The sequence below is a fragment of the Moschus berezovskii genome, chromosome 23, assembly GCF_049115385.1.
Source record: "Moschus berezovskii isolate FMDL1 chromosome 23, NW_MosBer_1.0, whole genome shotgun sequence".
NCBI lineage: Eukaryota > Metazoa > Chordata > Mammalia > Artiodactyla > Moschidae > Moschus > Moschus berezovskii.
This window is the reverse complement of record NC_142482.1, coordinates 36,309,956-36,336,848: the sequence shown is the minus strand read 5'-3', so window position 1 is coordinate 36,336,848 and position 26,893 is coordinate 36,309,956. Positions and strand designations below refer to the sequence as shown.

At 44.0% G+C, this 26,893-nt stretch overlaps 1 protein-coding gene across 3 annotated transcripts in view; it reads left to right on the top strand.

Annotated features, from left to right (window-relative positions):
* The first annotated feature begins 9,052 nt into the window (after positions 1-9,052).
* Positions 9,053-26,893, top strand: part of PKHD1 (PKHD1 ciliary IPT domain containing fibrocystin/polyductin) — a 448,361-nt gene continuing 430,520 nt past the window's right edge. For all 3 annotated transcript variants that reach the window (XM_088831516.1, XM_055406831.2, XM_088831515.1), the window contains exons 1-7: positions 9,053-9,104; positions 11,859-11,936; positions 12,569-12,713; positions 16,821-16,929; positions 20,444-20,501; positions 24,443-24,521; positions 26,462-26,536. In XM_088831516.1, coding sequence (XP_088687642.1) covers positions 9,053-9,104; positions 11,859-11,936; positions 12,569-12,713; positions 16,821-16,929; positions 20,444-20,501; positions 24,443-24,521; positions 26,462-26,536 — 596 coding nt within the window. The remainder of the gene's footprint in view (positions 9,105-11,858; positions 11,937-12,568; positions 12,714-16,820; positions 16,930-20,443; positions 20,502-24,442; positions 24,522-26,461; positions 26,537-26,893) is intronic.

Sequence of the window (26,893 nt, the reverse complement as noted above, 5' to 3'; positions counted from 1 at the left end):
ATACTGTATTGTCTGTAATTCAGAAACTGACTTATGCTGTTTTCCCATATTTTCCACAAATGCTCCAACTTCAAAGAAAAATATGCTTCTGTGGTCTGGAAAACACTGGATATCACAACCCCTATTTTATCTGACATGGCAGGAACTGAATTACTTGACATGTAAGTGGATTTTATAAGCAACTGAATAAAATCTGTCCACCTCAAGTGCCAAAACATTTTAGAAAAATATTGACTATTTCTGGACTAGGAGCTGTCTAAAGCATAGGGGTGATGAGTCATCCTGGTGGTTTTCCTGGCACTCTCCCAGTTTAACACTGAAAGCCCCATGACCTTACCTTGGAAAGCTCCTGCTTATAGGCAAACTGAGATAGCTGGTCATGCTCCAGATTAGATATGAACTTGATCTCACCATTTTCTGATCACCCTGTGTCATTGGTATGAATCTAACTGTGCCAATGATGTCCTCAGGATGACTGAGGTGTATAGAGCATAGATTCCCAGACTATATGATGCTGGAGTAGCCAGTTAGCTCTGCTCATTCGAAAGAGGAAACTGCCTGTAGTTCAATGTTAACTCCCAAGTACGTGGACATGATGAGTTATTTTCACCTGTAACACCCAGGGCATCCTTGTTGGTTTTTAGGACTCTCATCAGGATGATAGAGGGCATGACAGTTTTGATTCCAGATCAGTTCAGTTCAGTCGCTCAGTCGTGTCCGATTCTTTGCGACCCCATGAACCACAGCACGCCAGGCCTCCCTGTCCATCACCAACTCCCGGAGTTCACTCAAACTCATGTCCATCGAGTCGGTGATGCCATCCAGCCATCTCATTCTCTGTCGTCCCCATCTCCTCCCACCCCCAATCCCTCCCTGCATCAGACTCTTTTCCAGTGAGTCAACTTGCCGCACGAGGTGGCCAAAGTATTGGAGATAAGTGGGGGTCATTACTATCAAAATAAGTTAATCAGCAAAACTGACCTCAGACAGGGGCAATAATGATGGATTACTTTTAAATAATTTTACTTTAGTGGGAAACTTTGTCTAAAGAAACTAAGAAACAAATATTTGATCATAACTTAACCCCTCTAGTGGAACAAATTCATTACTTTTCCAAATATGAGTTCATATATTCATTATGCTTTGGCTCCAAATGTAATCAGGGGTATGATATTGAACCAGAGAGAATATAATTCCCTTAACTTTGTTTCTTTATGAAAAAGGGAGGCTAGGGAGACTTGTGGGCTTCCCAGGTGCTGATAGTGGTAAAGACCCTGCTTGCTAATGCAGGAGGCATAATGAGACTTGGGTTTGATCCCTGGTTGGGAAGAGGAATGGCAACCCACTCCAGTCTTCAGACCTGGAGAATCCCATGGACAGAGGAGCCTGGTGGGCTACAGTTCATAGGGCTGCAAGAGTTGGACACAACTGAAGACTTAGCATGCATGCAGGGAGACAAGGTGGAGAAGGCAATGGCACCCCACTCCAGTACTCTTGCCTGGAAAATCCCATGGAGGGAGGAGCCTGATAGGCTATAGTCCATGGAGTTGCGAAGAGTCGGACTGGACTGAGCGACTTCACTTTCACTTTTCACTTTCGTGCATTGAGGAAGGAAATGGCAACCCGCTCCAGTAATCTTGCCTGGAGAATCCCAGGGACAGAGGAGCCTGGTGGGCTGCTATCTATGGGGTCGCACAGAATTGGACACGACTGAAGTGACTTAGCAGCAGCAGCAGGGAGACAAGGAAAAGGAAGGACTTGAGTAACTTGAGTTGGGTCAATCTTAGACAGGTGAAAGGGGAGTTTACCTGTCTCACCTCACCTGGGGAAGAGTCTGACCACACAGGAAATGTGAAGGGTTTGGTGTGCCATAGTTCCAGGGCTAGTCACACAAATGGTATATACTCCAGAGCCCTACTTACAAGTGAAAATCTTACTTAGATGAAAGGGCCATGTTAGTGCTGTGCTCCAGGTTCGTTTTCTATCAGAAACATGCCTATGAGTTGAAGAGGATATGATAAAACAAGTTTGGTAAAGAGAAAGAAAAAAAAAAGAAAGAAAAGAAAAAAATAGAAGTAAATGCATTGAGCCTTCTTGGTTTCCATTTAAAACTTGCATTTGACTTTGGTGGTCCTCATCTACTGCAGAGTGTTTTTCCTCAAATGAATTCACAGGCATTTCTTTCCATTTGATTGTGTGCCTACAGTATATAAGGTACAGTGCAAAATGATTTGCAGGTATAGAGGGAAAATATAAATTTCTTTCTTTAAGAAATAGGGCATCTATTGAGGGGTGGCCAAAAAGTTCTTTTGGGTTTTCCTAATATCCTTATTGTATAGAAAAATCCAAAAGAACTTTTGGGTCAATCCTATAGTTTGAGAAAGACACGTATAACCCAAATGTTTTCAAGCATCACCATACTCAAGAGGTCACATTTACAGTGGTACACTCACTCATTTTGATGACTTCTAGAAGGCAACGGCAAGCCACTCCAGTACTCTTGCCTAGAAAATCCCATGGACGGAGGAGCCTGGTAGGCTGCAGTCCATGCGGTCGCTACGAGTCAGACGTGACTGAGCGACTTCACTTTCCCTTTTCACTTTCACACATTGGAGAAGGAGATGGCAACCCACTCCAGTGTTCTTGCCTGGAGAATCCCAGGGACGGGGGAGCCTGGTGGGCTGCCGTCTATGGGGTCACACAGAGTCGGACACGACTGAAGTGACTTAGCAGCAGCAGCAGCAGCAGCAGCTCTATATTTTAGGGCTTCCCTGGTAAAGAATCTACCAACCAATGCAGGAGACTCAGGTTTGATCCTTGCGTCAGGAAGATCCCCTAGAACAGGTGGATTCTTTACCACTGAGCCACCTGAGAAGCCCTCTTGATGGCTAGGCTGCCAAAAAGAATGATAAATATCCATTGTAGGTTCTTTACTCAAGGATAGATGGGGTTAATTTCTGGAAACCTCTTATTAAAGTAGCAAGAAATAAAACACGAGTTAAGTCTTAATCACGAGATTTGACTAAAATATAGTAAACAAATCTGATCATGATTTTGTTTCCCCTGCCAGATAGCAAGCACTTTGAGGGCAGAAACTGTATTATGTTCTTTATAAAAATAATTTTGAACCATTTAAGTGCTTCATGAATATAATTTCTTTTACAAAAATAAAAATTACCAATCGTTTTGAAATCCTCTTTGATTATCTCCCCCGAACCTGGTCTGTCTGCTCTTCCTTGTTTCCCATGTGCCAGGCATATCAGTGTGGCTCAAATGATGCTTGTGGACCTGTCCTGGAGGGTCTCGAATGGAAGCTGAGGTTCAGGAGGGAGGGGGGTGGCAGAATGATTGGCTCCCTGGCTGCCTGATCTGGCCAGGCATCCTCCCTCTACCCTACTGGCTGCAGTGCTAGCAAATCATTCTGCTTGTCACTGGTTGCCAAGCCGTGATGCACAGGAGATTTCGTAAAGACTCCCATATTTTCTGGGCTTCCCTGGTGGCTCAGCTGGTAAAGAATCCACCTGCAATGCAGGAGACCTGAGTTTGATCCCTCAGTTGGGAAGATCCCCTGGAGAAGGAAATGGCAACCCACTTCAGTATTCTGGCCTGGAGAATTCCATGGACTGTATAGTCCATGGGGTTGCAAAGAGTCAGACACGACTGAGTGACTTTCACTTTCACTTTCTTTCCCATACTTTCTAGAGGATAGTTCCACCACTGTCATGAGAGATGTGTTGTATTTCTGTAGGTTAAATCAGGTCTTGCTTGGGATGCTTCCCAAGTCCTTTGAGGTGGACATTCAGGGTTATCAAATTCTATTAAAAAGGCTTCTGTCTCAAAGGAAAGATGAGAATTTCTTCTGGTCAGAAACAACTGGTCATGGCTGACTCCATCAGGAATCTGTTGATGTGAGCTGGAGTGGGTGGTGGGGCAGAGACAAGGAAGTCAGACATGGACCAAGTATGGAGGTGGTGCTGATCTCCAAGGTCGGATGCATGTCTGATTCCTCATCAAGAGAGTCAAACCAGTGACTGAGACTTGTGGTCTGGGTCCTAACAGGAGGTGATGGATGGAAGCCAAGGACTTCCTCTTGGCCAAAATGCAAGGTCAGGAGGGAGGAAGGGAAGTGAGAAAATAGGGCTTGCACAAGATTTTGAGCAGATCATCTCCTGTCTGCTTCTTTAGGTTGCAGTGAAAATCACTCAGTCATGTCTGACTCCTTGCAACCCCAAGGACTACACAGTCCAGTGACCTCATGAGCTATACAGTCCATGAAATTCTCCAGGCCAGAATACTGGAGTGGGTAACCTTTCCCTCCTCCAGGGAATCTTCCTAACCCAGGGATTGAACCCAGGTCTTCCACATTGCTGGTGGATTCTTTACCAGCTGAGCCACAGGGAAGCCCAAGAATACTGGAACCCAGGTCTTCCACATTGCTGGTAGATTCTTTACCAGCTGCGCCACAGGGAAGCCCAAGAATACTGGAGTGGGTAGCCTATCCCTTCTCCAGGGGATCTTCCAGACCCAGGAATCAAACCTGGGTCTCTTGCACTGCAGGCAGATCCTTTATCAACTGAGCTACAAGGGAAGCCCTTTAGGTTGCAGGGAAAAGCCAACTTGCACATCATGCTGGAACTGTTTCTGTGACTTGCTGTTTTGTTATTATAATCACACATAACTGCCCACGGAGAATCCTGCCCCTTGGCCTGACTGTTAAAGTGACTTTGTTTATAACCCTGTCCACTTGTAGGTGGCAGGAAGGAAGAAATTAAGACATCCCTTGCCTCAGGCTTGCCAGTCTAGGAGATATTTGCAAGATTAATGGCCGTTTTACTTTGTTTCTTCACTCCCCCCATCCCTGATCTGTAAAAGAACATGGCATCAGACCCTGATAAGGCAGTTATTTTGAGATAGTCTGCCATCTTATTGGTCAGTGGGCTCTCCTAAAATCGTATTCCTTACCCCAACACCTCGTCTCCGATTCGTTGGCCTGCCATGCAGATGGACTCAGTAACATTTAGACTCACCCCTGCATAGTGAGAATGCCAACCTGTGGCAGGGCATTTAGCAGCCTTTCCTCTTGATGAGAAATCAGAGACTGCTCATGAACAGGGACCAGCCCTTTGGTGGCCCTTTCTCCTGGGCCTGTGTTCAATCACTGACTTACTGGCAAATTCTTTCAATCATTGAATACCTGTCTATCTCATTGGGTGAACTTTCACCTAAACATCTTGTCTAGGGTACATGTAAGTGGAAAAAAATGTAAGGCTTTCTTTGGTCGTTAATAAAAGATCGTGGGGAAAAAGCCTCAGTAGCTTGTGTTAATCATTAAACTTGCCCCATGGTCAGCTCTGAATTTTTTCTTTAGCACAGGTTTGGCTGGGACACAAACCAGTTAGGGGAGTTACAACCTGACGCAAGTAAGTTACCTGTGCTGCTGCAGGTGGGCTCTAACCAGGTAACACGGCCATCGGTTCCTAAGAGGAACAAGGTCATTCTGAAAGGAACAAGGTCATTCTGCAAGAACAAGGTCATTCTGAAAGGAAAGAACTCCTCCCTTGAGTTCAAAGGAGAGAGAAACAGGAAAAGGTACTGTTGGGTTCAGAAATGTCTCTGCTCTGTGTTTTCCAGGTGTTGCCTTTTTGCTAATAGGTTAAACAAAGGAACTGGGGGACACGATGTAGCAACCTTGCAGGTTTGTCTTTCAAAGTCCCGAAGGGAGGGGGGCTGGGAAGGGGAGAGAGAGGAGGAGGAAGAATGGGGAGCGAGAGACAGGGGAGAGAGGACTGACCCGATGCACACAGCTCTCCTCTGCTTGAAAATATTCTGGTTAAAGTATTTAAATGGAGGCTGAGTTTGTTCTTAGCAAGAATTAGTGGATGATCATTTTAAGAGAGAATACAGTTGTTATTGATTTGATTGCTTTATTTTAGAGGGAAGATGGAGGTCTGAACATAGAGGTTTCTGAAAAGTTAATTTTTAGTGGCATACAGTTAATTTACAACTTTGTATTAGTTTCTGCTGTACAGCAAAAGGAATTAGCCGTACAGGAACGTGGATCCCCCTCCCTTTTGGTCTTCCTTCCCTTTCAGGTCACCACAGAGCTTTGACTAGAGTTTCCTGTACTTTATAGTGTGTTCTCATTAGTTACCTGTTTTATACACAGTATTTATTGATAGTGTATATGTGTCCATTCCAATCACTCATTTCCTCCCACCTGCCCCCTCCAACACGGTTTTAAGAAAACCAATATGTGACTATTTACTTTTGATGTTCTGAATTTGGGAGTAGGCACCAAAATCAGATGTTAAAATCCCAGTCAGATTGAAAATCGACTCTCCTGTGCCTGACATATTCTGTTGGGTGTGACAAGTAAATCAAATCCGGTGTTTTTGGACTATCAATAACACCTGGGTACTTTTCTCTAGGCAGTAGATGTATTTCTGAAAATTAAATGGAAAATGAATCTTATTCCAAATAGGTGTAAAATATAGAGAATGTTACAAGTTAAAGAAACACCTGCTTAATCTACTTGAAAACTTTAGAACTCCTCTTGTAAATGACAGTAGCTTCTGCCCCTACCCCAACTGCTGGGTACTTGAGGGCAGGTACAAAGATAATTTATCTCTGTTTTCCCAGCTCCAGCGGTACAGAATCTGCCTCTAATTCAGGAGACATGGCAGAAACTGCGGGTTCGATCCCTGGGTTGGGAAGATCCCCTGGAGAAGGAAATGGCAACCCACTCCAGTATTCTTGCCTGGGAAATCCCACGGACAAAGGAGCCTGGAGGGCTACAGTCCATGGGGCTGCAAAAGAGTTGGACACGACTTAGTCACTAAACTACAACAGAAAGTACCGTGCCCAGCGTATATTAGGCAAATGATAAACATTTTTGGAGTGGAATTAACTACAGCTGATTGTTCATTGCACTGTCTTAATTCGGACATACCTAAAAGATACATTTATTCTTAAGCTTTTTGTAGATACTCTTTTTCTGGGCATTTATTTATTTATTTATTTTGTAATGGTAAAACTATTTTTTCTGGCTTCAGAGTTTTCTTAACCCTGCCCCCTCCAATATCAATGAAAGGGGTTTGTTACATTGAGGATGTAATGTTAACATGTGGAGTCTTGCTTCACCTGTTAGGAGGTCAAGAGGGGTGGATGCTGGTCCACCTCCTCCAGGTCATGGACAGGGCGTGACCACCAGTCCACCTACAAGCAAGCCTCCTCCCACCCCACCCTGTGTACTTGAAATGTACGTTCTGCCCAAAGGTTCCACAACAGGAGCTGTTTTCAAAGATGCAGTTTTCAGAGAGCCATGTGGCATTGAGATCATTGGGATTGAACACGTGACTGAATACTGTTCACGCCTCTGTATAAACTTTTAAGGTTGTGATGGGTGGAGATCTATTCATCTTGCTAACACTCAAGACAAGCCTTGTATGTAAGTTTTCCTGCTTATGAAACCCAGCACCTGCCAATCTGGAGTGTTTGCCTCCTTCTAAGGTGTCTCCTTGCCGTCCGTATTTGGAGACCAGTTAATTTTTTTCTTAAACCTTTATTTATTTGGCTACACTGTGTCTTAGTTGCAGCATGTGGGATCTAGTTCCCTGACGAGGGATCAAACCTGGGCCCCCTACATTGGGAGTGTGGAGTTTTAGCCACTGGACCACCAGGGAAGTCCGGGGGCCAGTTAATTTATGAATCTACATGGGGGACAGATTCCGTGGAGAGGCAGCTCCTGAGTTGGGCCCTGAAGGAGGCCAGGAATTCATTAGGGCACAAGAAAGTTGGGGGACTCTAGAAAGGGACCAGCAGGATCCAAGGCAGAGGCTGCCATGTGGGGAGCTTGCTGGGTGCAGTGAAAGGGGAAGTTGGAACGGTGAGGGCAGGTCCTGGTGAAACTGCAGAGTCAAGGCTTTCTGCAGGAAGCAGAGAGCCTTTGAAAGGAAAACTGACCTTTGTGAGTGTCTTCTTTGTACCAGGCCCTGTGTTAATTTCTTTAGGTATATATCACTTCAGTTATTCTTAATACAAATCCTCTCAAGTGTTCTTATCCTCTGTTTGACCCGATAGAGGTTTTGCTTTGAATTGAAAGCATTCAACAGGACAATGCCACAGTGAAAGCAGCGTTTAAGGAAGATGATCCAGGCGCTGTGGACTGAGGTGGAGGGACCTGGGGTCCTGGGGTCCAGTTTAGAGGGTCCAGCTTTTTCTTCCTGTTTCTCCCTCCCTGCTTCCTCTGCTGTGAGGGTAAGATGCTGCTGCTGCTTGGTCTTTTCACTCGTGTCTGAGCTGTGTGAGCCTATGGACTGTAGCCTGCCAAATCCATGGGATTCTCCAGGCAAGAGCACTAGAGTGGGTTGCATGCCCTCCTCCAGGGGATCTTCCCCACCCAGGGATCGAACCCTGGTCTCCTGCATTGCAGGCAGATTCTTTATGGCTGAGCCAGGGTATCTATACCCTTATACCAGGGTAAGATAATGTCCTCCAAATTTCTATTATCATCAGTTTTTCAACCTGTTACCATGTTTAACATTCATTTTGTTAAGCTCTTTACTCTTTTTTTTGCGTGTTGATTGCTTCCTGGAGGACTGAGGCTTCCAGAAAACAAAACAAAACAACCCCCTCCACCCCCATCACCATTAGCTAGTATTTCGACTCTGGGATTTACTTACTTTTAAAATGTAAGTGTTTGTTTAAGAATGAATTAATGCAAGAGGTTACTATTACTTACCTAGCTTACGTATGCATAAAATAAGTGAATGAGTCAAGGAGAGGGGGTGGAATAGTGATGATTTTATGTAAGATTCTTAGATTGTCTTTTTCTTGCAAGTTGGGATGATGGTGGGTCTCTCCGAAGATCCTTAATTTTCCAAGTTTTAACTTAATTTGCCAAGTTTTAACACAGCAAAGCAATTGTAAGTAAGCAAAAATTATAGTCATTTTTTTTCTTCAGTTTGTTTTTTTAAGCTATGCTGCTCCAATCAAAAGTGAAGATGTGTTTAATGTCTGAGCAATTTTGAAAGGATCGATTTCAGCGGATAAGATGACTGGCTGGCTGATCTCTCTGACAAGTATCAAAATACTACTTTTGGCAGGTGAGTGAATGTGTTTTGAAGAGATTTTAGGGAGACCACAACAGGTTACCTTGAGAACTAGTTTATTGATATTTAAATGTTATTGGGAAAGGTTGAAGGCAGGAGGAGAAGGGGACGACAGATGAGACAGTTGGACGGCATCACTGACTCAATGAACACGAGTTTGAGAAAGCTCCGGGAGTTGGTGATGGACAGGGAGGCCTGGTGTGCTGCAGTCCACGGGGTCACAAACAGTCAGACATGACTGAGCGACTGAACTAAACTGAAATATTATTGGGGATGACGTATTAGTGTCTGCTCTAAGACTGAATTTTCTCTGCTTAATAATTTTTTTCTGTTTATTAGTTGAGGTTGTACAATAAACAGTTATAAATATATACATTAATTTTCAACAGCCAGTGAAAGTTCCTGTTACATTCTAGAGTTTTTAATAATAACTAATAATCTTTTTATAATTCCTTTTTGAGCCATATGATGCAGTTCTTTTTAGGTTTTATTACTTTATCTTCCCAAAGGAAGGCTTAGCTTGTCTTAGCGATGAAGGGCCAACTAAAATTTTCTTTTCTGAAATTGTGTCTCTACTTTTCTCTGCGAATTCGGTTATCCTCTGTATCTTCTTGGGGGCTTCCCAGGTGGCACTAGAGGTAAAGAATATGCTTGCCAAAGCAGGAGATGCAGGAGACACAGCTTCAATCCCTGGGTCAGGAAGATCCCCTGGAAAAGGAAATGGCAACCCACTCCAGTATTCTTGCCTGGCAAATCCCATGGACAGAGGAATCTGGGCTGCAGTCCGTGGGGTCGCAAAGAGTCAGACACGGCCGAAGAAACTGAGTGTGCACACATTTAATACAGCTGTGAGGGCGAGTGTGAGCTGGTCTGGCCAGAGTGCCAGCAATGATTGTGTTCTTGTGACTGTGCCTTTACTGTTAGTGTAAGTTCATGTTCCCAACATAGAGTGAGGCCAAACAAACAGAAACGTCCGAGTTTGGAGCGGAGAAACGTTTACTGCAGGGCTGCGCAAGGAGAATGATAGCTCATCCCCTGGGGGAAACAAACCAACAAACCCGAGTTCTCTGAAGGGTTTCAGCAAAGCCATTATAAAAGCCCGGTGAGAGTGGGGGCGGTCATCGGGTCAGCTGTGCACAATTCTGGCTGATGGTGGTGAGGTACCAGGATGCTGTCACAGAGGTTAACATTATCAGTCCCTAGGCTGTTGAAGGCCTGGGGCTCTGTGCTCAGGTTCATCAAGTAGTTAACATCTTCCATTTGGTGGGGGATTTTCATATTTGCAGAGCAGCTTAGGAAATGTGAGTCAAATACTGTTGTCCTGATGCCTGAGAGAGGAGGTAAGGCAGAGGCTAGGGGGAAAAGCCTGCCCCCCACCTCCAGGGAAGCCCCCATGGGGTCCTACTCAGTGACATCATCACTCTTGTGCACTGTGCCACCCGCATATATGTACACGGATGCCCTGGGCTTGCCAGAGTTGGCGTGGCCTTGATGATCCTTTAACTTTTCTGATCCAGAAAATGAAAAGTGTTTTGTAGGCTTCACTGGGGAGCTGACTGATTTTTGCTGGCTTTACCTTGGACGAGGAATGTCCATCCAGGAGCACCCTCAAAGATGAGGTATTGATAACATCATACTCAGCCTACGGTCTGTATGGGAGAACCCAGTTTAGCCTAGTGTGCAAGTCTCTAGTGTTTTTGTTTTTAATTCCAGCCCTGATTCATGCTTCACTTAAAGCAAAAATTTAGAGGATTCTGTATCTATTTGGGGAGTCATTCTGATCATGTATTCAAAAGAGGATGGTGTACTGAGTAGGAGAATTAAAATAGAGACAGCTTCTAAAAGTTTCTGGAAAGTGGAAATATGAGAAATAAGTGGTAACTGTAAATATGACCTGATGAATAAAGAATTCGCCTGCAATGCAGGAGATGCAGGAGACATAGGTTCGATGCTTGGGTCAGGAAGATCCCCTAGAGGAGGGCATGGCAACCCACTCTAGTATTCTTGCTTGGGAAATCCCTTGGGTAGAGGAACCTGGAGGGCTACAGTCCCTGGGGTCACAAAGAGTCAGACATGACTGAGCAACTAAGCAGGCACACACACATAAAATATGACCACCTGATCAAAGAGTAGGAAAGAGGGAAGACATATTTTGGTTTCCATCAGGAACCAAATGTATCCTTGAGGCTTCTTCCAAAGGAAGTGGAAATTCAGGATAGTCTTTGTGAACATTGGGTTTTTGGATGTCTAGGATCAGCCTAGAAAATCCCATGACGGAGGAGCCTGGTAGGCTGCAGTCCATGGGGTTGCCAAGAGTTGGACATGACTGAGCGACTTCACTTTCACTTTTCACTTTCACACATTGGAGAAGGAAATGGCAACCCACTCCAGTGTTCTTGCCTGGAGAATCCCAGGGATGGGGGAGCCTGGTGGGCTGCCGTCTATGCGGTTGCAGAGTCGGACACGACTGAAGTGACTTAGCAGCAGCAGCAGCAGCAGCATCAGTCAGAACTTTTCCTAAAATGGGAGTTTTGAAGGTGTGATTCTCCAGACTGAAAGCACAAGTGACACTTTGTCAGAAATGCAAATTCTTGGTCTTTACCCAGACCTACTGAAGCAGAAACTCTGCGGGTGGGGCTGTTGTTCTGGGCTGTATCAAGCCCTACTGGTGATTCTGAGGAATGCTAAAAGGAAGCTGGGGGACTGAATTTGCACACTGAAGCCAGTGTTTCTCCTATTCACTTACAGTGCCTTGTCTGAATATCCACATTGAACCTGAAGAAGGTAGCCTCGCAGGGGGGACATGGATCACAGTCATTTTTGATGGTAGGTTTTGGTCTTGCCAAATGCAAATTTCTTATTTACTGATCTAAAGAATCCTAAAGAATGTGAGTCTTTGGTTTCCTTCTTGTCTAAGGACAGATGTCAAAGAGGTCCTGAAGGGGAGTGGACTTACTGAACACCCTCTCTGTTACTATTAATAGATGCCCACTTGCTAATGCCACATCACACCATTCCGTGTTTGGGTCCATTTCCTTATTCTGAGCGGTGGAGTGGACTCAAGGAACCCTGATGAGATGATACACATGTAGCACAGAACTTGGCAATGTGACTCCAGAACCTTGGTTATCTTCCTTTTTGATATTCCTACATGCGGGAGTTTCTAAACCATAGCTCAGTGTCTCCATCTTACTCCACAGTAAAGAGTAACTTTCAGGGTTGGAGAATTCTTTCCTGGGTTTAGATGGATGGACCTGAAAAAAGAATATTTAAAAAAGTAAAGTCATAAGTGAGAACACTCATTCCTATGGCACTCAGAAATGCCTTTGGAAATAAGGAGCCTTTGAATTTTAGGTAAACTCAATGCCTCCCACTGCCCCCATGTGGCGTGTTTTTGTACTGCCCAGTGTGGGTTACAGCTCTGTTCAGCCTGAGACTCCCCTGTGCCTTGTGTTCAGGTTTGGAGCTGGGTCTCCTTCATCCCGCCAATGGCTCTCAACTGGAGATCCACCTGGTGAATGTGGCTCTGCCCACGCTGCCCAGCATCCCCTGTGATGTCTCCCCTGTCTTCCTGGATGTTCCAGCTGTGATGTGCAGGACCAGGTACCTGGGACTGGGAAGGCCAGATGGGATGAGTACTTTCTTCATCTCTGTAGCTTTTGGTGGTGAATTAGAGCAACTTCTGCAGTGATTGCATTTACCAACATAGTTCCCTATCAGGGCTTTAAGGCTTAATGAGGATCAGATATGGAAAAGGATGAGACTATGGGAACGATTTTTGAGAATTTTACAATATTTATAAGGAGGAGTTGGATTATGTTTCCAGTTGTTGATTTTTTTTGCAAGGTTTCTATTGCTGTTCAGATTTTAATAAATGAGGCCATTTTACCATCTTCTTCCCTGGTGGCTCAGATGGTAAAGAATCTGCCCTCAGTGTGGGAGACCCGGGTTCAATCCCTGAGTCAGGAAGATCCCCTGGAGAAGGGAATGGCAACCCACTCCAGTATTCTTGCCTGGAAAATTCCATGGCCAGAGGAGCCTGGCAGGCTACAGTCCACAGGGTCGCAAAGGGTCAGACATGACGGAGCAACTGTTGCTTTTGGAGTAGGCATAATTGTAATGACTGTACCTTAATTAAAAACCATTTAGAAAGGAAATTCACCTTAGTCTTCAGTTTCTTTGCTGAGTTCGATGTGATGTTTACAAGATTCCAGATTTTCTGTCATCCTACTTAAGTTTTCGTTGGCCACCAAAGTTTACACTAGTTCATTCTTTCTTTAATATCTTAGACATGCTGCCTGAAAGTGGATCATTCGTTAAGAGAAAAGGAGATTCTGATTTCCTTTTTTCTGTTCCCTCTTTCTGGAAAGCTCCCCCTCTTCGATCTCTGCCTATTGAACCAACCGTACTGCACATACTCCCTCGCCCCTAAACAGCCAACTGAGTATCATCTTTCCCTTCCTTCACAGAGGGACAAGTAGGAACTGGAATCCAGGCTTTGAGGAAGGAGCATGTTCTAGGAATTCATCCACATGATGTGTGTGTTTGTGTGTGTGTTACACACGTTTTTGCGCAGTTCATCTTCCTTGAGGGAGGACCTTTTTGTAATTTACACAAAGGCACAATATGCACAGCCTTAGTGGCCCAGGTTCCTCAGCTTTTTGTTTCACCTGACACTATGGCAGCCGCTCACTTTTCAGATTCATCCTCATGAAATTAAGTGTTTTGAGGACAGAGGATGTGATTAAATCATTCTTGTAGTCCTTATGATGCTGAGCTCAATATATTGATAGTAGAAGATGCTCAATAGATATTTCTTAAACTGAAGTTCCTTATAGCGTTATTATAGGGAGAAATGATTTCCGTAGGTTATATAATATTTTAGGGGATAGAGTTCTTGCAAGAACTTGCTATGAAACAAGTCAAAGCTCTAACAATTTGTATGTTCTATTTCCTTAATCCCAACATGCTAATGACTTTAACATGCACCATTGACTTTATATCACCATTTTAGAAGAAAAGAAATACAACCCTCTTAAATGTACTCATTGATTGGAAGATGAATATAAAATTAAATTAGCACTCAAATGTGGGAAAATAATCAATGAAATACTGTTATTATCATAAAAAGACATGTCTGAGTTTGCAAAATTTGGCACTAGAGTGTCGAAATCAGCACTGCCCAACCAAAATATAATGCGAGCCACAAAGAAAACTTAACATTTTCTAGTAGTCACTTAAAAAATTCTAAAGAAAGAGGCGAGATTAATTTTAATGATACATGTTATTTAGCTCAACATATCCAAAACACTGTCATTTTGCATGTAATCAATATATAAATTATTAATGAGATACTTTATACCCTTCTTTGCATACCAAGTCTTCAAAACCCAGTGTGTATTTTACCTAAACAGAATATCTTAATTGGTACTAGCCACAGTTCTTATTTTTTTTAAATAAATATTTTATTTATTTAGGGCTGCACAGGTCTTTGTTGCTGTGTGCAGGCTTTCTCGAGTTTCGGGGAGCAGGGGTTACCCTCTAGTTGCAGCGCAGAGGCTTCTCATTGAGGTGGCTTCTCTTGTTGCAGAGCACCGGCTCTAGGGTGTGCAGGCTCAACTGTGGCATGCAGGCTCAGTTGCTCAGCAGCGTGTGGAATCTTCCTGGAGCAGGGCTTGAACCCCTGTCCCCTGCATTGGCAGCTGGATTCTTAACCTCTGACCCACCTGGGACTAGCCACTATTCATGCACTCAATAATCACATATGGCTAATGGCTAGCACATTGGACAGTGAAGATTTAAATATTTGCTGCTAAGTTGCTTCAGTCGTGTCCAACTCTGCACGACCCCACAGACGGCAGCCCACCAGGCTCCCCCGTCCCTGGGATTCTCCAGGCAAGAACACTGGAGTGTGTTGCCATTTCCTTCTCCAATATTAAATATTTAGGGTAACGCTAAAGATTTTAGGAGAAGTTTCGGAGGGGAGACACTTCTAAAATCTAACTCCGTATTCATCCTATTCTCCTCTCACAAAAATCAGACTGAATGGTGGCCTCGAAAAGGCAAAGAAATCACTATGATCTTCATGAAAAGAGGAGAGACGGTCTAGGACTCTCTGGGGATATGGGAAGTGTTTATGGGCTGCTGGAATAAGCGTTAAGTCAAGAGTTTTTGGCAACATGTAAAATCAATGCCTTTTATCAGAAAGAGCTTAGTACTCAGGTCCTACTTTGCCCTTCACATTGGTGTTTACATACCCAGGTCCCTTAATCCATTAATATATTGTTGTTGTTTAGTTGCCAAGTAGTGTCTGATTCTTTGTGACCCCGTGGACTGTAGCCTGCCAGACTCCTCTGTCCATAGGATTTCCCAGGCAAGAATACTGGAGTGGGTTGCCATTTCCTCCTCCAGGACACCTTCCCCAACCCAGGGATCAAAACTGAATCTCCTGCAGTGGCAGGAGGATTCTTTACCACTGAGTCACTTGGGAATCCCCTCCATATGGAACTCATTATTTTTTAAATGGAAACTAGAGTAGATTATCAATCAAATTCCCTTCCAACTCTTTACAGGACAGAATTTTTAAAATTTCAGGTACTTTCAATAAAAGATTCATAACTTCTTTTTTTTTTTTTTTTTTTTGCTGAAGGATCCAATCTTTAAAGTCTAGTGAATGCATGCGTAGAGGAGGTAAAAAGTGAAATATAGGAATCCTGGGTTAGCTCTGCTTCACTGGTGCAGACCGCTTCCCGGATAGCTCAGCTAGTAAAGAATCTGCCTGCAATGCAGGAGACCCTGGTTCAATTCCTGGGTTGAGAAGTTTCCCTGGAAAACGGACAGGCTACCCATGCCAGTATTCTTGGGCTTTCCTGCTGGCTCAACTGTTAAAGAATCTGCCTGCAATGCAGGAGACCTGAGTTTGATCCCTGGGTTGGGATCCCTGGAGGAGGGCATGGCAACTCACTCCAGTATTCTTGCCTGGATAATTCCATGGACAGAGGAGCCTGGTGGGCTGCCATCCATGGGGTCCCGAAGTGTCGGACATGAATGAGTGACTAAGCACACACACACACATAGGTGCAGGGAGGAAGTCTGAAGTAGTGAAGTTGGACTGGCAACTTTGGCAATTCATGGTTGTTTTTTTTTTTTTTAATTATTTATTATTTATTTTAAATTAGAATATAATTGCTTTACCACGTTGTGTTAGTTTCTGCTGTACAACAATGAGAATCAGCTGTAAGTATACACATATCCCCTCCCTCCCATCCCCTTATCTCACCCCTGTAGGTCATCACAGAGCCCCGAGTTGAGCGCCCTGTGCTGCACAGCAGCTCCCACTGGCTCTCTATTTTACACATGGTAGTGTGTAGATGTCAATGCTACTCTCTCAGTGCATCCCACCCTCTCCTTCCTCACCACATCCACACGTCCGTTCTCTACATCTGTGTCTCTATTCTTGTCCTGCAAATAGGTTCATCAGGATTATTTTTCTAGGTTCCATGTATATGCGTTAATATATGATATTTGTTTTTCTCTTTTCTGACTTACTTCACTCTGTGTATGACAGACTCTTTATTCATCTACATCACTCCAAATGACTCAGTTTCATTCCTCTGATTTATGGCTGAGTGATATTCCGTTGTATCTGTGTACCACGTCTTTAGGGCAACTCATGGGTGATTCATACGGATTTCCGCTTTCTGCCCTCAGATCTCTGCTGCCTGAAGCACAGGAGGGTGTGTACTCCCTGGAAGTGCAGGCTGGGGGACAGGTGGTAGGCAGCCCACATCCAGGACCACAAGACAGCTGCACTTTCAAGGTGGGTTCCGAGGTTGGAGGAAAGTGTGTTTGCCTGATCTGAGGATGTGCTTACGCTGTTGACAAGCAAGTTACACCTCACCTAGGGAGTCTGTCTGCTTTGCCAGGATGAGAGGACAGGTAGTTATGGGGTTTCTGAGACTATCTTAAGAAAGTAAGTATAGAGCATGTGGATCTCACTAAGTGCTTTATGCTCATTAACTTAATACAGCAATTTTATGGGGTAGCTTTTTATTATCCTGCTTTTACAGATGAGAAACCTGGGACTCAGGGAGATTAAATAATTTGGCCGTGTCATCCAGTTCATAAATTGTGGAGCCAGGGTTTGAACCTGCATCTAAATCCTCTTTTAAATGGAAGCCCATAGAGGAGTCTCAAAGATTACCATTGGGCATCATTGGTTCATCTTACTGGGATCATCTGGAGTGTCAGCGTGGTGAAGGGACTCAGGGACCCGAGTTGTACCTTCCTCTCTGCTTCACGGTTGATTTCTGCTTCCCCTTCCAATCCTCAACTAAAAGGGCATTTGCTGCTGCAATTCTTCTTCAAGCTCAGAGACAGCCAAAAGTAATCGGGGCAGGGTGGGGTGGGGGTGGCTGGGGGAGAGAGAGAGAATGGGAGAGGTTATGAGCCAGTGCCTGGGCTTATTTTAGAGCTTCCATATGCGTTAATTTTACTTTGGGGCTCAATGTTGTTTAGTCTACTGTCCATTTCAGATTGGTTTTATTAATACACTAAAAAAATCTCTGAAAGCATGGGTTCTAGACTTTCCATAACAGGCAGTGGTTCAGCAGGGCTCCTTGCCATGCTTGAGGCTCCACAAGGAGCCTCAGTTTAAGAGGTGTTCCAAGAACACAGTTTAGTCATTAATTAATGCTCTTTTACAACAAGTCTTCATTTCCCAAATTCATCTCTCATACTATCTGCATTTTAATATAGGCAATTCTTCTTTAGAATTTGCCATCAATTCACATTTATCAACTTGTTTCTCCCTCCAAGGGAATCTTGTTTTCCAGAATTTTGCTTCTGCACATATGGGGCAGAAAGAAAAAAAAAAATGATTCTTTTTTTATTAAGACTCTCACCACCACCTCTACAGTGTCTCAATGAATAAAACAGAAGAGAGATGACCGGGCATGGTCCTTAATCACCATGCTGTTTTTGGTTTTGATGGCCTTTCACCCCAGATAATAGTTTTCCTACTGATTAAAAGGTTGGGAAGGAGAGAGAGGGGAAAGAAAAGAAACACTTCCTAAAATCACACATGAAAGATAGCAAGTCCTTCAGTGGCTCCCCGAACTTGGTAAGTTGATGAAAAATCACCAGGGGATGCAGTTAATGAGAGGCATTCTGAGCTGAAGGAAGCCCAGTGTCTGCCTTTGTTTGGGGACTGGGGCTGGGGGAAGCGTGTGTATTAAAAATTAATTCCACCTCGCCAGTCCACTCCAAAGAGCCTGCTGCAGGCACTGACAAGTTAGAACAGCTCACAGAAGGTTTATCAAGCAGCTGGTGACTTGGCTTTGTCACTCTCATCCTCTGCTTTTCAGCTCCCCATCTTGCTGCTGCCGACCCTACTCGGGCTCAGGGATCAGCATGAGGAAAGCCGGATTTGGAAGCTCATTAATTTTTCACTCTGTCATGTCTCTAGCTTGGTGGGTAACCAGAGGCCTGTTTCTCTTTAAAAAGTACCTCTTTATGTCATGTCAGCTCACAGAGAAATCACAAGTGAAGCCCTTTCTGAGGTTTCCCTCTGCGCCTGCTCCACCACCCTGAGGACCTTGGAGGGGTGAGCAAGGAGTCGCTTTCTTTCCCCTGCTCTTCTGGAGGAAGGCATACAGCTAAAGGGTAGACCTTGTATTTTAAGCTGGAAATTGACGGGTGTGTTTTCTTGTGTGGTTTGGACTTGGTTGTTTCATCTGCCTCCGTTTCTAACATCTGGGAGATGGGGCAGTAACCACTGCTCTGCTTCACAAAGCTCCCATGATGAAGTCCCAGTGGGCATGACAGTGGTCTGAAAGGTGTCCTGGTGGGAGGTGGAGGTCTGGGTTCAGGAGGAGACTGGGAGAAAGGGAGTGTACATTTGGCAACTGTGTGTGGAGCTGTGTTAATCTTTATCCTTTGGTGCCATCAGAGGCAGCTCCCAGCCTGTGAAGTCACAGCATTCTTATTTTGACCCCCAGGCTGTACATATTTTCTGTGCACTCTTTTCTAACCTTTTCTGTTAGGAAGGGAGGAAACTAACCTTGATGGCAGACTGCACAGATATGTGAATCAATACGTAAAGTCTGCACTCGCCAAGACACCATCAATGTCTGTTGATTCACGGTGTCTGATGAGGGCTGGTGATTAACACCAGAGTTACTCTTTAGTGACCTTCTCCCTGGGAAGGTGGACTCCTGGGGTGCTGGAAGCTGACCAAGCAAAACAATTTTCTGTCTTGGCTTTGCCAACGGGAGGTACAGTTTGGGGAGGGAAGTTGGTCTAGGCGTCTATAAGAGATGGGGGTGAGGGTAGCAGGATTGGGTCTCCTCCTGGGTGAATCATTAGCACGTGGCTCAAACCGTGGCCAGGGCAATCCATCCTTATGACTCTGTTTCTTCCCACTGGCCCTGACTGTGAAATGCTATAATCTGGAACTAACCCAGAGGATGATAGATGATACGGAATTCCTAGAATTGTCTCATTTTCTCCTCTGCTTCTGGGCAGTGTGTCAGTCGTCTCAGATAGGGCCTCTCCATGCATTCACAAAAATGTAAATGTCTTCTTATACCAGGCTGTGCCCAGGGATACAACCAATGACTTAGGCATTGCCCTTGCCTCTCTGGAACTTATAGTTAGCAGAAGATGTGCTTCAGGGCGTGACTTGAGTGCCACGACCAGGCTTCCCCTGCCTCTCCCATCAATGCTGGTTTCCTCCTTGGAGAATAATGTTACTTCTCATTCGTTGTGTCATGTTTCCCCTCCAACAGGCACCTTCCATTTTCCTGAACAAATCTCCCTTGCGTATTTTTCAAACTTCTAATTTTCATAGCTTGCTAATCCCTACCAAGGTGCTGGCTGATAATAATTTAAGTTGCAATCCTTTCAATTTAAATAAGCAAATTATTGTCCAGGAAAGTTAAAAAAAAACAAAACCAAAAACACTTCAAGACCCCAAGATATCAAGTTGCAATAATGGAATTAAAAGGTTGGTATTTTAAACCATGGCTTGCCTACCTTTCCTTTGGTATGGTGGCCTAGTAGAGACAGACTTGCCCAGGTGTGAATGATAATGGTGCAGGGGAGACCCATGACCTTGTCAGATTCCCTTGACCTCATCTATGGAAGAACTATGATAACATCTATTGTCTCTGCTTCACAGAAATATCATGAAGTTGAAAAGAAGTAGAAGTGATTTGAGGAAATATAGCGACTTGCTTCTGTAGATGAGTGATCTGTGAGGAATGACAGGCTTCTTGTGTATGTTGTTGTGCTATTCTGATGAAATGCTTACTGTGATAACATTTTCTTAACAGTTTTCCAGGGCACAGACACCAATTGTTTACCAAGTTAATCCACCCAGTGGAGTTCCAGGTAAGAAATCTATTAAGAAAGGAATAAATAAGAATCTCTTTACCAAAGCTATTGCAAGCTCTTCTACCCTGGTCGATGGTCTCTATAAACAGGAAAATCTTCCACTTCTCTGATGTTGTTTTGAAGGTGAGTGTCAACCTCTGGTTTACTTTAAACCTGGTTTGGTTTCACCTCTGGGCTGCTGCTGCTTCTGCTGCTAAGTCACTTCAGTCGTGTCCGACTCTGTGTGACCCCATAGATGGAAGCCCACCAGGCTCCCCTGTCCCCGGGATTCTCCAGGCAAGAACACTGGAGTGGGTTGCCATTTCCTTCTCCAATGTGTGAAAGTGAAAAGTAAAAGTGAAGTCGCTCAGTCGTGTCCGACCCTTAGCGACCCCATGGACTGCAGCCTACCAAGCTCCTCCGTCCATGGGATTTTCTAGGCAAGAGTACTGGAGTGGCTTGCCATTGCCTTCTCCGCACCTCTGGGCACTTTTGCTCTATTACTTTACTGATAATCAAATGAATCCTATGTGAAAAGAAAAAGAGACCAGCAAAATCAAACCAGGTGTTGCCGGAGAATGGAGAAAATAGATATCATCATTACTCCTAAGTTTGTAATCATCCACATACTAGCAAACCTTTATTGACCCTTGCTGGAAGCCAGGATCTTTTCTAAGCTTTTGGTTTATATTATCTCATTAGATCCTCATAACACCTAGTGCTTTAAGAACTATTAGTAGTTCCATTATGGAGATGAGAAAATGAGGTACCAAAAAGTTAAGTAATTTGTTTAAAGGCATACCCCTAATGAGTGGTCAAACTGAGGTTTGGACCCAGACAGAATCTAGAGTGGGCCCATGTACCTAACACTGATTGTATTTTTGTATTGAGCCGAGTTGGGTGCCACTTGGAAGGCCATTAACTCTGGTCCTTATCCTGGGAGTTTGTTTATGAGTTAGAGAGCACACCGATATGCAGAGACCAAGAAGACAGAAAAGAAGAGAGAGAAAGCTGGTGGGGTTGAGGCTGGACGTAAAAGAAAGGGTTGCAACTAAGACCTGCCAAGCCTGCTTTAAAACTCAGCAGTAAACAGAGCTAGGATTAAATACAATTTGCAGTCTGATTCTTGACAAATTCCTACATCTATTTTAGGTTTTTCATTTGTTCAGGGATTCCAGGTGGTATAAGTATGGGGATACAAGTTGTTCAATTTTTACATGTGATTGGGTCTCAATGCATGAACTGATCTAGTTTCCAATGGCTCAAGAATGTCAAAATGAATATCTGAGTCACTGAAAAGTGTCTGTACATTTTGGTGCATGTGTGAGTATAGACACACAGATGTATGTGTTTTTAAAATTACATCCTGAGAATATGAATTTGGCATTATTAGTGCACATTATTCACAGATCTATTTCTTTCCATTCATCTCAATAATCAAGACATGATCATGTTTTATTAAAAAGAGATGTGACCTGTGAAAGTCACATGCCATCATTTTGCTCCCCCTGCTCTGGTGTTACAAAACTCCTGTTTGGATGATAGAAGCCTTGTTAGGATGAGGGATGAGGAGGCAGCCTGTTGTGAGCAGTGTGATGCAGGGCATCAGCTGGCACTCAGATTAATCAAGGCCATTTCTCCCACCCAGTTTGAGTTCTTCACACTGTCTTCTCCACCTTCGGGGAGAACTGGTTGGAGTGGTCCCTCTGGGCGGGATCCACACAGCTGCATCTTCAAAATCACTTTCCAGATGATTACTCTCATTTCCTTTGGGAAGCCTGCCCAGAGTAGCAGCCGTGGAGATGGGGGAGATAGCGGGGATAGCAGAGATATTTTGTGAGCAGTTGATTTCCTATATTTGGTTAACAGTCCTCCACCGTGACGTGGAATCCACCCCCTACCTCCCCCAGCACATAGTCTGGGTTAGCGATTTGTCAGCTGCTGTTGGGCTTCTTTGTTTAGAAATAAAACAGAAACTCACGGGAATTCCTAGTTTCTATAACCTCCTATTCACTTTTAAAATTGTGCCCATCAGTTGTAGAAATCATGCCTGCCAAATCCAGGAAACTGATCATTTAGCTCTAATGAAATGAAGGTGAGTTAGTTTGCTAGATGGCAACAGTAGTAGAGACGTTCAGACTCTGTGCTGTGCTGTGATTAGTTGCTCAGTCATGTCCAATTCTTTGCGACCCCATGGACTGTAGCCCACTGGGTTCCCCACAGGGCTCCTCTGTACACGGTGATTTTCCAGGCAAGAATACTGAAGTGGGTTGCCATGCCCTCCTCCAGGGGATCTTCCCAACCCAGGGACTGAACCCAGGTCTCCTGCATTGCAGGCGGATTCTTTACTGTCTGAGTCACCAGGGAAACCCAAGAATACTGGAGTGGGTAACTTATCCCTTCTTCAGGGATCTTCCAGACCAAGAAATTGAACCAGGTTCTCCTGCATTGCAGGCAGATTCTTTACCAGCTGAGCTACCAGGGAAGCTCTAGGCTTCCGCCAATCCCATGACCCTTATCGAAGTCGACTAACTTCCCACTCATTGTACTCATTCTCTGGTCAAATGCCTGCTGTACTTCCTGGAAGTTTCCCATTGTTTTAGGACCAGTCATCCAATGACTGTAACTAAAATCACTCCCTATTAATAAAACATATGCACAGTATGTCAGGAAGCATTACTTCTTGGTCATGTTCTTTTTTGGCCTTAAGTGTAGCCATGAAGAAATTCAAAGTCCTCTGAAGTCAGTGGCCTCATGAGCCCTATAGGTGCCCTTTTCTCTTCTAATTTTGAGGTTTTGTCTAGTTAACCAGCACCTCTCTTATCTCTTAGCATTTTGATAGTGGAAGATGACAGCCTCAGTGGTTAAATTCTATCATTATTTGGAAGGCATACTCTTGCAGGTTGTGGGATTGTGTTGTGAACTTGAACTGCATTGCCTTGCTATGCTTTGTTTGCTTCAAACCTTGCTTCATGCATTTCCACAGATCTGAATCTAGGTGTTTTTCAATTGGAGGAAGTCAGCTCAAGTAGCTTCTGGTATGGGCCCCAGAATATTTCTGAGAAGGGGCTGTTTTAGATTTCTTTCCCAGGTCCTCTGAACAGAGAAGGTGGGGGTAGTGCTGAGAGTGCCCTTGATGGAAAGGGTTGTTGATGCCTGCTCCCCTACTCCTACGAACTCAAAAGAGGCGAGTATCTGCGAAAAACTTGCTACCCAATGGGAATCTCTGCAAATCTCATAGAGGAGATCAAGCTGAGAAAGTAATGCATTCATCAGTGAGCAAGGCAGTACCAACTGTCTGTGGATCCCCATTTTGCCTGATGTTTGAACATGAGTATTTTTGTTGAATGAATACACTTGCAGTGGCTCATTCTTTAAGCCAGGGCTCTGTTGCTCTCTCATGTCCTTCTTTCTGACTTCCTACCCGATTGGTTCATCTGTGACATTTATCTTTTGTACTCTGAGATACAGAAAAAAGTTTAGTATTTTTGAATATCCATCCAGATTGTGTGATATGAGCCTTCTCTTATCACATGTGTCCAAAGGAAAGTCACATGGAGCACTCCCAAAGAATATTATTCTTAAATCCCATGTAGGTGAGTGGTCTATACACAGCCAAGAGAGGGGAACAAGGCAGTGTATTTCAGCAGGCCCCTCACTCCCTTCTTCCATCCCTCCCTCCTGGGGACTGAGGAAGCCCTGCTATTCCTTCTGCTCCATACCTACATGATAAAATCTGCAATGGCAATGGTTGATTATTTTTGCTTCTTTGATATTGATGACTGGGTCGTACTTGGTGATCCTTTCCTGTTGTACAATTTATAAAACTGTGTTAGTATTCTGAGTCATGACCAGCTTGGCCATTTTGAGTAGAGGTAACTGAAAAAGAAATACAGTTTATGTTATATATTTAGAGTGTGAGCTGAATAGGTTAATTAAAAAAATTTTTTTTCCAATAGGAAAACTAATACATGTGTATGGCTGGATTATCACCGGCAGGTCAGAAACCTTTGATTTTGATGCTGAGTACATTGATAGGTAAGTGTGTGCTTGTTTCTGCATTCAACCTGTTACTGCTATGCAGGATTGCTCCCTGAGACCGGCTTCCTTGATAGCAATAAATTGTGAGCAGTTGGCACAGAACTGCTATTTTCCTCTTTGCAGTTTATGGTCCCTGATGAGCTGGGCTTCAGCAAACTTGGCTAATGTAATTGCAACTGGTCGATTAAGTTGGTCCATTTATTTACTGACAACTAGTCACTCTGGGCACAGTGTGAGTTGTACTGTAATTGCATCTGTGGATTTTCTTTCTTGATTCTTCCCCTTCTCCCTCTTGTTTCTCAGACTGGAATAAATCCTTTATAACCATGTGTGAACCTGACCACTGTAACATCCTTGTTTATTATCCATCTGTATATTTAGAAATTCTGTTAGTGTGATCAGAGGAAAATGTGGAAAATGTACAGAAAGTCATTGAGTTATTTTTAAAATTTATTTTATTGAAGTCTAGTTGATGTACAATATCGTGTTAATTTCTGCTGTACAGCAAAGTGATTCAGTTTTATGTATATTCTTTTTCATATTATTTTCCATTATAGTTTATCACAGGGCACTGAATATATTTCCCTGTGCTATACAGTATGACCTTATTGTTTATCCATCATATTAATATATGTAATAGTTTGCATCTGTTAATCCCAAACTCCCAAACCTGTTCTCCTCCTCCTTTCCTCCCATTTGGCAACCACAAGTCTATTCTCTATGTCTATGAGTCTTTCTCTTTTGAAGATAAGTTCATTTGTGTCATATTTTAGTTTCCACATATGAGTGATGTTATATGGTGTTTGTGCAAGCAATTGAGTTTTTAATATTTTGGGGGAATGATTAGGTCTTCTCTAGTAGCTTAGTGGTAAAGAATCTGCCTGCCAAGCAGGAGACATAGGTTTGATCCCTGGGTCAGGAAGATCCCTTGGAGAAGGAAATGGCAACCCACTCCAATATTCTTGTCTAGGTGATTTGATGGACAGAGGACCTTGTGGGCTTGCAAAGGGTTGGGTACATAGGATGCCGATGTGACATTTTTCACTGGAGACTTTTGAAGTGGAAAGTGATACTAGTGAATCCTTCATGCCAGGGAAGGGGGAGAACAGAACAGAAAGTGTTGAAACTGAGATGTTCGTGAGAACTTCTAAGCCGCTGTGGTTACTCAGCATGAAGCAGTCATAGTGAGGGTTTATAAGGTAGAAGGGCCACAACCTCATGAGATGCTCTGCTGAGAGACGCCACATAGTATGTCTAATTTTTCCTCCACCCCTTGGATAGAATGGGGGGATCCTCATGTTCTGCTACAAATCGTTGATTTTGAAGTTGACTGCTTTCAGGATCTACATTTCTGACATAGAATAATGGTCAGGGAATTCCCTGGCAGTCCAGTGGTTAGGACTCGGCACTTTTCACTCCTGTGGGCACAGCTGGATTCCTAGTTCGGGAGCTAAGATACAGCAAGCTATGCTGTGGCCTAATAATAATAATAGTCAACTTGTCTTGAATGGAAATTACTCTTCCCATGGAGGCTTGAAGCCCCAAGTACATCCTTGACGATATGCCATACTCAGTACTTGGTCCCATCACGGCCATGGTCTGGGATCCTGTTCAGGAGGAACAAAGGCGTACACTCCTTAGTGGCTCTGTGTAGACCCAGCATAGTCAAGGGGGTAATGGTGATGGTTTTTCTGGAAGGGGCAGTGCTCCCTCACTGGTATGAAAGTATGGGCCACAGATGAGTGTTATGCCCCCTGTCCTAGGGTTGAGGGTCTGATTTAGCATCTCCTCAGGGGACAGTCCCCAGCCACTTGCACTAATGCCCCATAGGTTAAGAGATGAATGTTCACAGTAGTGTTTCCTCTGAGTTTGTCCAGAAATGTTTGCGGAGAGCACGCCCTCTTGACTTCTGTCTGTTGTTCACCTTTTGTTTCCAGTCCACTGATTTTGGAAGCTCAGGGAGACAAATGGCTCACTCCTTGCTCTCTTGTAAACAGACAGATGGGATCCCGGTGAGTATCTTTCTTGCCAACATTTGTTTTTAGGTTCTCCCACGTGGGCATAGCACACACACAAATATCTATGTTTAATTTAAAGCACCCATGCTTATTGACTGCCTTATCTTTAGACTTCCTAGAAAGGGCACAGTCATCAATTCACAATGCAACTTGAAGTGGGTTCAGAAAGCTTTCTTGAAAAGACGGGTAGCTAATAATAAGTGCTTACTGCATGAACACTTTCACACTGAAGGCAGCCAATAACCTTGTAACTACTTACAGCTCTTAGTCTCACTTTACAGATTTGGGAGCTGAGGCACAGAGAGGTTAAGTAATTGCCCAGAGTCTCACTAAGAGCAAGTGGCAGAGCTG